The sequence below is a fragment of the Megascapheus bottae genome, chromosome 24, assembly GCF_031878675.1.
Source record: "Megascapheus bottae isolate mThoBot1 chromosome 24, mThoBot2.hap1, whole genome shotgun sequence".
In the NCBI taxonomy this organism is placed as follows: Eukaryota; Metazoa; Chordata; class Mammalia; order Rodentia; family Geomyidae; genus Megascapheus; species Megascapheus bottae.
In genome coordinates, this window is record NC_143532.1 from 27,105,797 (window position 1) to 27,118,048 (window position 12,252).

The window sequence follows — 12,252 nt, forward strand, 5'->3', positions numbered from 1 at the left end:
ATGTTATTTCTCTTCTTTTTTTTGACCTTATGGTTAATCTCATATTGTTACTGTATCTTACTTTGTTACCTGGTATACTACACATGCATTTATTTTTTTGAAATAGGAAAAGGAAGAGGGGGAAACAAGATGATTGGAAAGGGTTGGGGGAAGGGAAATGAGAACAAAAACATGAGAAGGGGTATCCATGTGGGAGAAGTAATTCACCTACTACCTGATGAATGTAACTGTAACCCCTCTATACATTACCCAGACACCCCCCCAAAAAATACTTGCCTATGGTGGCCCTAAAATTCAATTTTTGCCCTCTCCGCTTTAAGGGACTACCAAATTCTTCTTCGATTACCAGTGAAATTCTAACCATGCTTATAATAGGCCAATATGTTATTTATGAGACACTAATAGCTTGAAATTTGTTAATTTTTTCCCTCTATTTGAGCTGAAACTCTAATTTATCTTTTTTGTTAACAGCTAATGGTCAAACTCTAGGTTTTCTTGATCACACCCAGCAAGCTACCAATTGAGCCATGCCTCCAGTCCAACTTTTTTCTGGTTAACTGGGACAGCTTCATAGATTGTCCTCTGAGCTACCTTTAAACCATAATTTTCTAATCTCAGACTCCTAAGTAGATAGAACTGAGTAACTAAAACTAGGATTATAGGTGTGAACCACTGACGTCTATCTAATATTATGGTGTGCTGTGTGTATATGTGTGTGTGTGTGTGTCTCCTTATTTCTTGTAAGGATTAGAAACATATCTAGGTAGATCTTGTAGTGCGAGGGATATGTAGGTACCGTGCAAAGCCAATGGTGGACTCTTCTGGTTAACATGACCAACACACATCTGTTACTTCAAGTCCCACTAAACTAACAGTAGGAAAAAATAACTAAAGTACAAATCTATTTGGATGAAAAGAACAAGAAGAGTTTCAGGTTCTGGATGTGTGGTATACTGAGAGAGTATGGGAGACGGAACTAAAAATGGTAGATTTACTGACACTCTATATATAGTGGCTAATCCAAAAGTTCAGAACTTCCCCAAATAGCTAAGAAGTTGGTATCTGCTTGTATCTCTTTCAATTGTGACAGATAAAAGGCTTTTTCGCTAGATGAAAACTGTCTCAAAAATGTAAGACATCGTACAGAACAAGCTCAAACATCACATGAAAGACTGTACACCTAAAATTTGACCCCTTATATCACTTTTTTATCCCTTCTTATTGTTCCTTCCTTCCTCCCCTACTCTTCCCTTCCTATTTCTTTTCTTTCTTCCTTTTTTTTGGGGGTGGGGGGGTAGGTTCTCAGTGTGAGGCTCAGGCTAGCTTGAAACTGGGTATGCAGCCCAGAGTGGCCTAATAGTCCTTTTGCATTAGACTACCAAGTGGTGAGATTGCAGGGTATGTCACCAAAAGACTTCCCTCCTCCATTCTTAAAAATGAATGGAGAAGAACGAGTTTGCACTCCCACCAACAGTATAGTAGTGATCCCTCCTGGCCACATCCCCTCCAGCATCTGTTGTTATTAGTTTTCTTGATCCTGGCCATTCTAACTGGAGTGAGATGGAATCTTAGAGTTGTTTTGATTTGCATTTCTTTTATGATCAGAGATGTTGAACATTACTTCATGTGTCTATAGGCCATTTTTGTTTCTTCTTCAGAGAAGACTCTCTTTAAGTCTTTGGCCCATCTTTTAATGGGATGGTTGTTACTTTGGAGATTAGTTTTGGAATGATTCAATTTTATGAGCTGTTGATATATTTTAGCTATGAGGCCTTTGTCCGTTGTATGGTTAGTGAAGATCTTCTCCCACTCTGTAGGCTTCCTAATTACTTTACTAGCTAAGTGCTTTGCCATACAAAAGCTCTGCAGTTTAATGCAGTCCCACTTATCCAGCCTTTCTCTGATTTGTTTGATTCTTGATCCTTATTAAGAAAGTTTTGACCTGGCCGGGAGTTTGGCCTAGTGGTTAAAGTGCTTGCTGAGCATGCACTAAGACCTGGGTTCGATTCCTTGGTACCACATACATAGACAAAAAAGCCGGAAATGGTGCTGAGGCTCAAGTGGTAGAGTGCTAGCCTTGAGAAAGTCCAAGGACAGTGCTCAGGCCCTGAGCTCAAGCCCAGGACTGGCAAAAAAAAAAAAAAAGAAAGTTTTGACCTTTGCCAAGGAGGCCTAGTGTATCTCCTATCCTTCTGTAAAGTTTTCAGTGTGTCAGCTTTTACCTCCAGGTCTTTGATCCATTTGGAGTTAATTCTAGTGCAGGGTGACAAAGAAGGATCCAACTTTAGTTTTCTGCAGATGCTTAACCAGTTCTGCCAGCACAACTTGTTGAAGAGGCTATCTTTCTTCCATTCTATTTTTTTGGCTCCCTTATGGAAAGCAGTATGGCAGTGCCTCAAAAGGCTAAACATAGAGCTCCCCTATGACCCAGCAATTCCACTACTTGGCATTCACCCAACCATCCAGAAACAAGGGCATAATAAATCCACTAGCACAACAATGTTCATTGCAGCACTATTTACCATAGCAAAGATATGGAACCAATCTAGATGTCCCTCAGTTGATGAATGGATCAACAAGATATGGTATTTATACACAATGGAATTCTATGCTGCTGTCAGAAAAAAAGACATCACCCCATTTGTTAGGAAATGGAAAGACTTAGAAAAAATCATATTAAGTGAAGTAAGCCAGACTCAAAGGAACTTAGGCCCAATGGTTTCCCTCATTTGTCATAATTAGTAGAAACCTTGGGCTCTACTAGCAGAGATTTGTAATAGAGCAAAACCTTGATACATAAGGCCATATAGTATGAAGCTAATTGAAAGGACCTCTAGGATATTGAAACAAAAGCCATAAAATGAATGATTGTTGTCCTTAAGGTACTATGTTATCTCTCATCTCTTTTTCTGTCCCTTGGTTATCTCATATTGTTACAGTATCTCACCTTGTTATCTGATATATTGGATATATTTGTATTTGGTTATTTGAAATTGGATAGGAAAAGGAGGAAAACAAGATGGGGGGGTGGGGGGGAGGGCAATGGGGACCAAGACATGTGAAAGGGTATCAATGTATGTGAATTAATGCACCTTCTATCTGGCAAATATCATGTAACCCTTTCATTAATTACAATAAAAAATATCAAAAAAATGAATGGGGGAAAAATGGATAAAAACTAAGGATCATCAACTATGTAACAAATACTTTCAACATGAAAGAATGAGGGGAAAAAGCCTGAAAGAGGTAATGCAAAAAAATTTGCAAAACAAAAATTCTAATTAGTTTCCTTAGAAAAAAATACAAAATAGCTGGCACTGGTGGCTCATATCTGTAATCCTAGCTACTCAGGAGGCTAAGATCTGAGGATCAAGGTTCAAAGCCAGCCTGAGCATGTAAGTCCTTGAGACTCTTATCTCTAATTAACCACCAGAAAACTGGAAGTGGCACTGTGGCTTAAGTGGTGGAGTGGTAGCCTTGAGCTGAAGAGCACAGGAATAGCATCCAAGCCCCAGATCTGGTTCAAGCCCCATGACTGATAAAAAAAAATTAAAAATAATAAAAAGAAAAAGAAAGGAGAAAAAGAAATAAGAAGGAATAGGAGACACAGTAGGCCTCCTTGGCAAAGGTCAAAACTTTCTCAATAAAGATCAAGAAACACAACAAATCAGAGAAAGGCTGGATAAGTGGGACTGCATTAAACTGCAGAGCTTCTGTATGGCAAAGGACATAGCTAGTAAAGTAATTAGGAAATCTACTGAATGGGAGAAGATCTTCACTAAACATACAACGGACAAAGGCCTCATATCTAAAATATATCAACAGCTCAAAAAATTGAATCCCTCCAAAACTGATCTTCAAAAAACAAGCATCCCATTAAAAGATGGGCCAAAGACTTAAAGAGAGTCTTCTCTGAAGAAGAAACAAAAAATGGTCTGTAGACACATGAAGAAATGCTCAACATCTCTGGTTATAAAAGAAATGCAAATCAAAACAACTCTAAGATTCCACCTCACTCCAGTTAGAATGGCCAGGATCAAGAAAACTAGTAACAACAGATGCTGGAGGGGATGTGGCCAGGAGGGATCACTACTATACTGTTGGTGGGAGTGCAAACTCGTTCAACCACTATGGAAAGCAGTATGGCAATTCCTCAAAAGGCTAAACATAGAGCTCATCTATGACCCAGCAATTATACTACTTGGCATTTACCCAACTGTCCAGAAACAAGGGCATACTAAATCCACTAGCACCACGATGTTTATTGCAGCACTATTTACCACAGCAAAGATATGGAACCAACCCAGATGTCCCTCAGTTGATTAGTGGATCAACAAGATGTGGTATTTATACACAATGGAATTCTATGCTACCATCAGAAAGAATGGCATCGCCCCATTTGTAAGGAAATGGAAAGACTTAGAAAAAATCATATTAAATGAAGTAAGGCAGACTCAAAGGAACAGAGGCCTAATAGTCTCCCTCATTTGTCATAATCAGTAGAAACCTTGGGTTCTCCTAGCAGAGATTTACAATAGAACAAAATCTAGAGACATTAGGCCAAATATTATGACACTAAATGTAAGGACCTCCAGGAGAAGGAAACAAAAGCCATATAATGAGTGACTGTTATCCTTAATGTACTATGTTATCGCTCATCTCTTTTGCCATCCCTTGGTTATCTCATATTGTTACAATATTTCACTTTGTTATCTGATATATTTTATATGTGCTTAATTGGTTATTTGAAATTGGATAGGGAATTTGGGAAATCAAGATAAGCGGAGGGAGGGATGGAGAGAAATGGGGACCATGACATGAGAAAGGGTATCAATGTTTGTGAAGTTATGCCCCTTCTATCTGGTGAATATAATGTAACCCTTCTATTAATCACAATAAAAAATTAATAAAAAAAGATTTTCTTAAGTTGTTGTGATTATATAAAGATGGTAGTCTCCCCATGGCAAAAAGATGCTGGCTATTTCAGAACACACACACACACACACACACACACACACACACACACACACACACACACAAACACACAGAGTGCCATAGTGCTTTCTAATGAGATTAGTGCAGTTAATCAAGAGTGGCCAGAGACTGGGTGGGGGAGAGAGAGAGGGGCAGGAAAGGAAGTAGGGGCTGTACAGTCATTATTTTTAAACAGGAGAAAACTGATTGCTTCTTAGAATTATAACATTAGCTATGATTTTTCAACCTAGTCTGTATATTATTAGAATTAACTAGGGATATTTGAAAATATTCTCCTGTCTCGGTTGCAATGCAGATTGATTACATTAGAATCTTTGGGGGTATCCCAGAATAAGTAGTTTTATAAGCTCCCATGTGATTTCAAAGTGCAGACCAGGTTGAGACCCACTGCCTTAGTATTTAACTGCAGCAGCTATGTGAGAGCCAACTCTTACCATAACCTTTCTTTTTGTGATGCCCTCAGGCTTCAATTACTTAGGGAACGCCAGTGACCAAAGAAATAAATGTTTATTATAAAGTATCACTGACTTGGAGGATTCCAGACAAGTTAATGAAGAATGATTTAGTTAATGTTTTAAGTTAATGAACATACAAGTTAATGAAGAATGAAGAAACTTCAGTTTCTCTTTTGTTGTTATATTTGTCCTATATTTGTTACATGTTATTCTTCATGTGTTATTGTACAGAAGGCAAATGGATTATAAGGGTTTATATATGTTAAGCCAGAGTAGTAGATTTTTAGGATGGCTCATTTGCAGAAAATGTTAGCTAAACTTGCCCTTGGAGCAAGGGGATGGAGCAGAGACAAATCAAAATAGATCTTTCACTTGACAGGCCACAGGCTTACCCTTCATTCCCAGGTCTTCTTGTCTCCCCGACCCTGCTCCCAGCTTTTCCTTTAGCTTATCTTACTCAAGGCTAAATACAGTACCACTTGAGCCACAGTTCCACTTCAAGCTTTTTGGTGGTTAACTGGAAATAAGAGTCTCACAAACTGTACTGCCTGGACTGGCTTTGAACTGGGATCCTAAGATCTCAGCCTCTTGAGTAGTTAGGATTACAAGTGTGTGCCACTAGCTCCTGGCCCAGGTCATCTTTTTGATGCTCAGTTAGAAGGTTAATTTTGTTACAAAAATCGCCTTTCTTCTCTCCATGTCTAAGACTCCTAGTATTCTGTGGGTCAGGCTCCATTTCTCCCTTGTACTGCATGTAGTGTTCATCCAAGATGTTTTAGAAACATATTTGACAAAAATTTTAAACATCTGTAGGATAGCTAAGGAACAAAGTTCCAAGGTAGGCCTAACAGACAAATCCACAAGTTTCATAGCTCCAAATAACTAGCAAAAAAGCGGTAAGTAAAATTGTAGCTTAAGTGGCAGACACCAGCAATAGGATCGAAAATGTAAAGCAACAACAAGGAATCTTGAGTTTAAATTTCCAGTAGTAATATGTATGCACGCACACATGTGTATGCACACACACACACACACACACACACATCTATGTAAGGAATGGTAATCAAGAATGAATGAACTTAGAAACTCAATGAATAAACTTCTTTTGATTACTCAATATTGGGCACAAACTATATGAAAGACCCTTTGAGATAATCACAAGTAATTTACAAGAAATGAGAATTTAGTGAACTGCAATGTGAGTAGTTTAAAGATCATAGAAGGATGACCAAGAAGAAAATACATTTGTAGAATGAGCCACTTTGCAGAGTTTCTCTTTACAGTCTAAGACTTCAAAGATCTTGAAAGAAGGAAGAAGAGCCAAGCAGAGGAAATGGTGTGACCAGAGCAGTAGAACTCAACAAAGTTCAGGACATAGGAATTAATATGTATTGGCTAATGCACTGAGTATTTTGTACAACAGGGCTGTGGACAGAGGCTGTTATATCTAACAGAACCAAAGAGGTTCTCTGTGATAAGGAGCTGTGAAGACAATGATCAGGTGTTCAAATGGAATAAGAATTATATCCTAGATTAATGTTAAAGTTGAATAAAGAAATGAACACTGGAACAACTTGCCTTTAAAATTCCAAATTATTCAGTATATTCAGTAGGTTACTTGACTCCTTATAAATAAACTCAGTTCATCAAATGCAGTGATGAGGTTAGAATTCAGCCACTAAGATTTAAATTTTTACAATTGTTTAAGCACCTGAGTTACCAATAGGAATCAGAAGATCAGTACAGAATAAAAGTTTAACATAAAAATCTTAAAACAGAATACATATTAAGAAACATCTGCATTGTAGATAATTGTAAGGCAAAAACACACTGAACTTCAGAGGTTACCTGTAGACGATCAACATGAACTTTGACTCCTCCAATCATGCCCTTTTTGAAGGCTGCCAGCATATCTAATATGGGATTAAAACGGCTACCCCTAAAAATAAAGCAGATAAACAAAATAAGCATATTAACTTCTGTTACTGTGGGGAATTAATAGTCTAATGCAAAGTATCTTACATATTCAAATATCTCTACTATACTATACGCTAAGAAGAATATAAAAACAAAAACAAGGAGCTTGTGTTTCCAAGGAATTCATAGAGTTAATTTCCGTGAGATATAAGCATCTTACTAAAAAAAAAAAAAAAAATCAACAACCAAAAAACAACGACAAAAAAACCTACCTTATATTGTCTTCCCGGATGAGAACAAGAAAAAGTGGGCGCCCATGCATTTTCCAATATTGCTTGATGAACTGCAGTGCATTCTATCAAAACAGAAAATGAAGTAGGGTAGACTGGCATAGTATCTAAGCTGATTGGGAACTGAACCATGAGAGGCAAAAAGCCAACAACACTCACTTGTTAAGAGAATTCAAGCCTAACTAATTCAGACTAAGGAAATCTTTATTTTAATTTGCTTTTAAAAGTAATCATATTGCCCAGATTTTAAGGCTTTTTACCTTGTGCATGTGCATACTCTCTCTGAGTTAGGAGAATTTCAAAGTAAGCCAGTCTGACTTGTTTATTAAACAAGACAAAAGAAAGGAAGGACAAAAAAAAAGAAAAGAAAAGAATTGATACTTGGAAGAAAAAAATCCTAATGATATCATTCACAAGATTTAGAAAATTAATTTTCATCATTCTACATTATATTGCCATAGTACAACACCGTATATAGAAAAGATTGAAGTGAATCTACTAAAACTTAAAGTAATGTGGAGGGAGGGCTTTATGTGCTTAAATATCTACCTGACTGCTACCATCATCACTATCCTATCACAGAACCACATTTTACTATTCCCACATACTCTTTATTATTATTATAGATGAGAAGCAGTGGTACATTAAGACTTAAATAACTTGCCCAAGAATATAAAGCTGGTTAGTGATAGTCAAGATATTAAGAGAGAGAGAGAGAGAAAAAAACAAAACAGGAAGAGGAGCCTGAAGCTGAGTTTGCCACAGTCAGACACAGAGACAATTCCCCATATCACAGATAGTCTGAGCAACATCAGTACCCACTTGATTTGCTTATTTCCAAATGGGCAGAATAAGTCATAGAAACAAAATTGTCAAGTCAAGGAAGTACATACAAGACTTAAAAGAAAACCTCAATAAATAAAAAGAAGTAATCAAAAATTACCAATTATAGCCAGGTGCAGTGGCTCACACCTGTAATCCTAGCTATTCAGGAGGTTGAGATCCGAGGATCATTGTTCAAAGCCAGCCCAGGCATGGAAATTCATGACACGCTTATCTCCAATTAACCTCCAGAAAACTGGAAGTGGCTCTGTGGTTCAAGGGGTAGGATGGTGGCCTGGAGCTAAAGAGCTCAGGGACTTCGCCCAGGCCCAGAGTTCAAGTCCCACAACCTGACCCGCACCTCCCCCAAAAAATTAAGAAGTAGAAGTCAGTGAAATAAGAAACAAAGTAGAAACTCTTGATAGCCCAATGGATGACATAGAAGATAGAGTCTCAGGAATTAAGAGTAGATATTACAGAGAAAGAGGAGACAATTATCCAGAACAAATCCAAGAAACAAAAATTAGCTTACAAGAACTTCAGGGCTTAATAAAAAAAATATTCAATTTAAGACTGATTGGTGATGAGGAAGAAAAAGAGAAGGAAACCAAAGGTATAGGAAACTTTTAGCACAATTCTAGTAGAGAATTTGCCAACATCAAATAGGCTTATTCAGATATACCCAAAGACACATTGCAATCAGCAAAAGATCAATAGAGACCAAGGAAAGAATCTTTAAAGCTGTCAGACAGAAAAGATTAGTTACTTACAAAAGAAAACCAATCAGAATAACTACAGATTTCTCAGCTGAGACCATGAAAGTAAGGAGAGGCTAGAATGATGTATGCCATACCTTAAAGAAAATAACTACCAACAAGAAATACTATATCCAGCAAAGCTTTCCTTCATAACTGAAAGACAAATAAATCTTTCCATAACAAGGAAAAATTGAAACAATTTATCACCACCAAACCAGCACTACAGAAAATACTTAAAGCCATCCTACATACAGAAAACAAACAACATGATAGTTGTAGAGAAAAGGCCCTTTACCAGAAAATAGAAAGAAAATATGAGGCTCAGACCCTAAGAGAGTGGATAACACGGCGAGAATTACCAAACATTCTTAGACCTCTCAAATTAAATGATACAAGTTGACTAGTTGAATCAAAAGACAAGACCCATCCCTCTGTTGTCTTCAAGACACTTCTCGTCCCCCCAAACAAACATATTCGAAAAGTGAAAAGCTAGAATAAAGTCTTTCAAGCAAATGGTCCCATAAACAGGTCAGAGTAGCAATACTAATATCAGAAAAAATAGACTTCAAATTAAAATTAGTGAGAAGAGACAAAGAAAGACTATATAGTAATAAAATGATCTCTCCTACAGGAGGATATAACAATTTTGATTATCTATAGACCAAACACCAAACACAGGAGCACCCAGCTTCATCAAACAGATGATCCAAACAGATTGATTGCTGGTGACTTCAACACATGACTGTCACCTCTGGATAGATCATCCCAACAAAATCTACATAGAGAAACCTCAGTCCTAAATAACTACATTGATCAACTAAATTTAACAGACATCTGCAGAATATTTCACCCAGCAGCATTATAAAATACATTGTTCAGAGCAGTTCATGGAAGATTCTCCATAACAGATATTTTAGGTCACAAAGCAAATATGTGAAAATTCAGAATATCTGAGATTATTCCTCACATCCTGTCAGATCATAACAAAATAAAATTAGAGCTCAAGATCAAGAGCCAACACATTCTCTAACTCATGGAGACTGAACAACACATTATTAAATGACCCATTGGTCACTGAAGAAATCAAAACAGAAATTCAAACATTTATTGAATTTATGAAATAATGAAATTCTTCTAGATTCTACAATTTATTAACATAATGGTTTGCAAAGTATTCTATTATCATGTTATGAATCTTGCTTGTTTCTGTTGTGATATTCCAATTTTTGTTTCTAATTTTATTTATTTGGGAATGCTCTCTTCTTTAAAAGTGTATAAATGGGATTACATCAAACTGAAAAGTTTCTGCCTGGCATAGGACATAGCTAATGAGATAAATAGAAAGCCCACAGAATGCGAGAAGATCTTTACTAGCTATACAACAGACAAGGGCCTTATATCTAAAATACACTGAGAACTTAAAAAAATTAAATACTCCAAAACAAATCCTAAAGGAAACAACAACATATTAATAAATGGGCTAGAGACTTACAGAGAGAATTTTCAGAAGAAGTATAAAGGGCCAATAGACAAATGCAAAGATTTTCAACATCCCTGGCCATAACAGAAATGCAAATCAAAACATTATTGTGATTCCACCTCATCCTAGTTAGAATAGCCACTACCAAGAAATCTAAGAACAACAGGTGTGGAGGAGATGTGACTAAAAGATAACACAACTTCACTGTTGGTAATAATGTAAACTTATTTAACCACTAGGGAAAGCAGTATGGAGGTTCCCTATGACCTAGCAATTCCATTCCTAGATGTTTACCCAATTGATCACTAACCAGGCCATGATAAAGGTACCAGAGCAACCATGTTCACTGTAGCATTGTTCACCATAGCCAAGATATGGAATCAATGTAGACTGAATGAATCAAGAAAACATGGTACATATACACACAATGGAATTCTATGCTTCCATCAGAAAGAATGGCATTGCCCCATTGATAAGGAAATGGAAAAACTTGGAAAAAATTACATTAAATGAAATAAGCCAGATTCAAAAAAAACATAGGCTCCATGGTTTCCCTCATTTGTAATTGTAGTAATGTTTACTTCATTTGTAGTAATTTGAATGGGCCTATAAATCTACAAGTAAACATAATGGATGGTAAAAAAAAAATTACACTTAGATATGATAAAGACTCTAAACATTCAGTCAGATCAAAGGAGAATTTTCTTAGGAGAGGATTACAAAAACTCAATAGCTTATCCGCATATGATCATATAAAATGGTTTATCAAAATGAATTCCACAAATGGAAACATGTGTTTTTTAATTTTACTTTTTGTGATTATTTTTGTTGTTTTGTTTTTGTTTTTCCCCTTTTGTTGCTGTTTTAAATTTCTATACTTTTTGTCTCATATGTAAGTTTACCTATTTTGGCAAGGGTAAGGGGAAGCAAGAAATAGTGGGACAAAGAGTGAACTAATTCAGCAATGATACTCATTAGGTGCTAGGTTGAAAATGGAGTGGGTTTGAGAGGGGAAAAAACTGGGAGAAAATGAGGGAAGAGGGGACACTTTAAAAGAAATGTACTCGGAACCTGACCTATTTAACTGCAACCCCTCTGTTTTACAATAACAATACATTTAAAAAAAGATTCTAAGAGATATAATTTAACTCCAAATTTCATACTCTAAAACATTATTTTTAGGTACTATTCTTTGTAAATAGAACAGGAAGTAGAGGAGGTTTCAACTCACAGAGTTAGGTATTAGGTGAGGTCTTACTGGACACTTTCATTTTTTTGGTGGTTACTGTTGTTTGAAGTCAGAACTTTGTGTTTGTCAGATATGTGCTCTACCAGTTGAATTACAATCTTAGCCCTATTTGCTTTAGTTAGAATCCAAACAGGTATCACTAAGTTTTTGCTCAAGTTGGCTTTGAACCATAAGCCTTCAAATCTCTGCCTCCTCTGTAGCTAGGACTATAACTGTGCAGTACCATGCCTAGCCTTGGGCACTCTTTATAAAGAAAATTTTCTGTTAGCTCAATTTTTGTTCAACA

At 36.6% G+C, this 12,252-nt stretch overlaps 1 protein-coding gene across 2 annotated transcripts in view; it reads right to left on the minus strand.

The window, feature by feature from the left end:
- Positions 1-12,252, minus strand: part of Phkb (phosphorylase kinase regulatory subunit beta) — a 210,914-nt gene that overhangs the window by 40,966 nt on the left and 157,696 nt on the right. For both annotated transcript variants that reach the window (XM_090357682.1, XM_090357683.1), the window contains exons 19-20: positions 7,640-7,722; positions 7,299-7,389 (exon numbers count right to left, since the gene is read on the minus strand). In XM_090357682.1, coding sequence (XP_090213808.1) covers positions 7,299-7,389; positions 7,640-7,722 — 174 coding nt within the window. The remainder of the gene's footprint in view (positions 1-7,298; positions 7,390-7,639; positions 7,723-12,252) is intronic.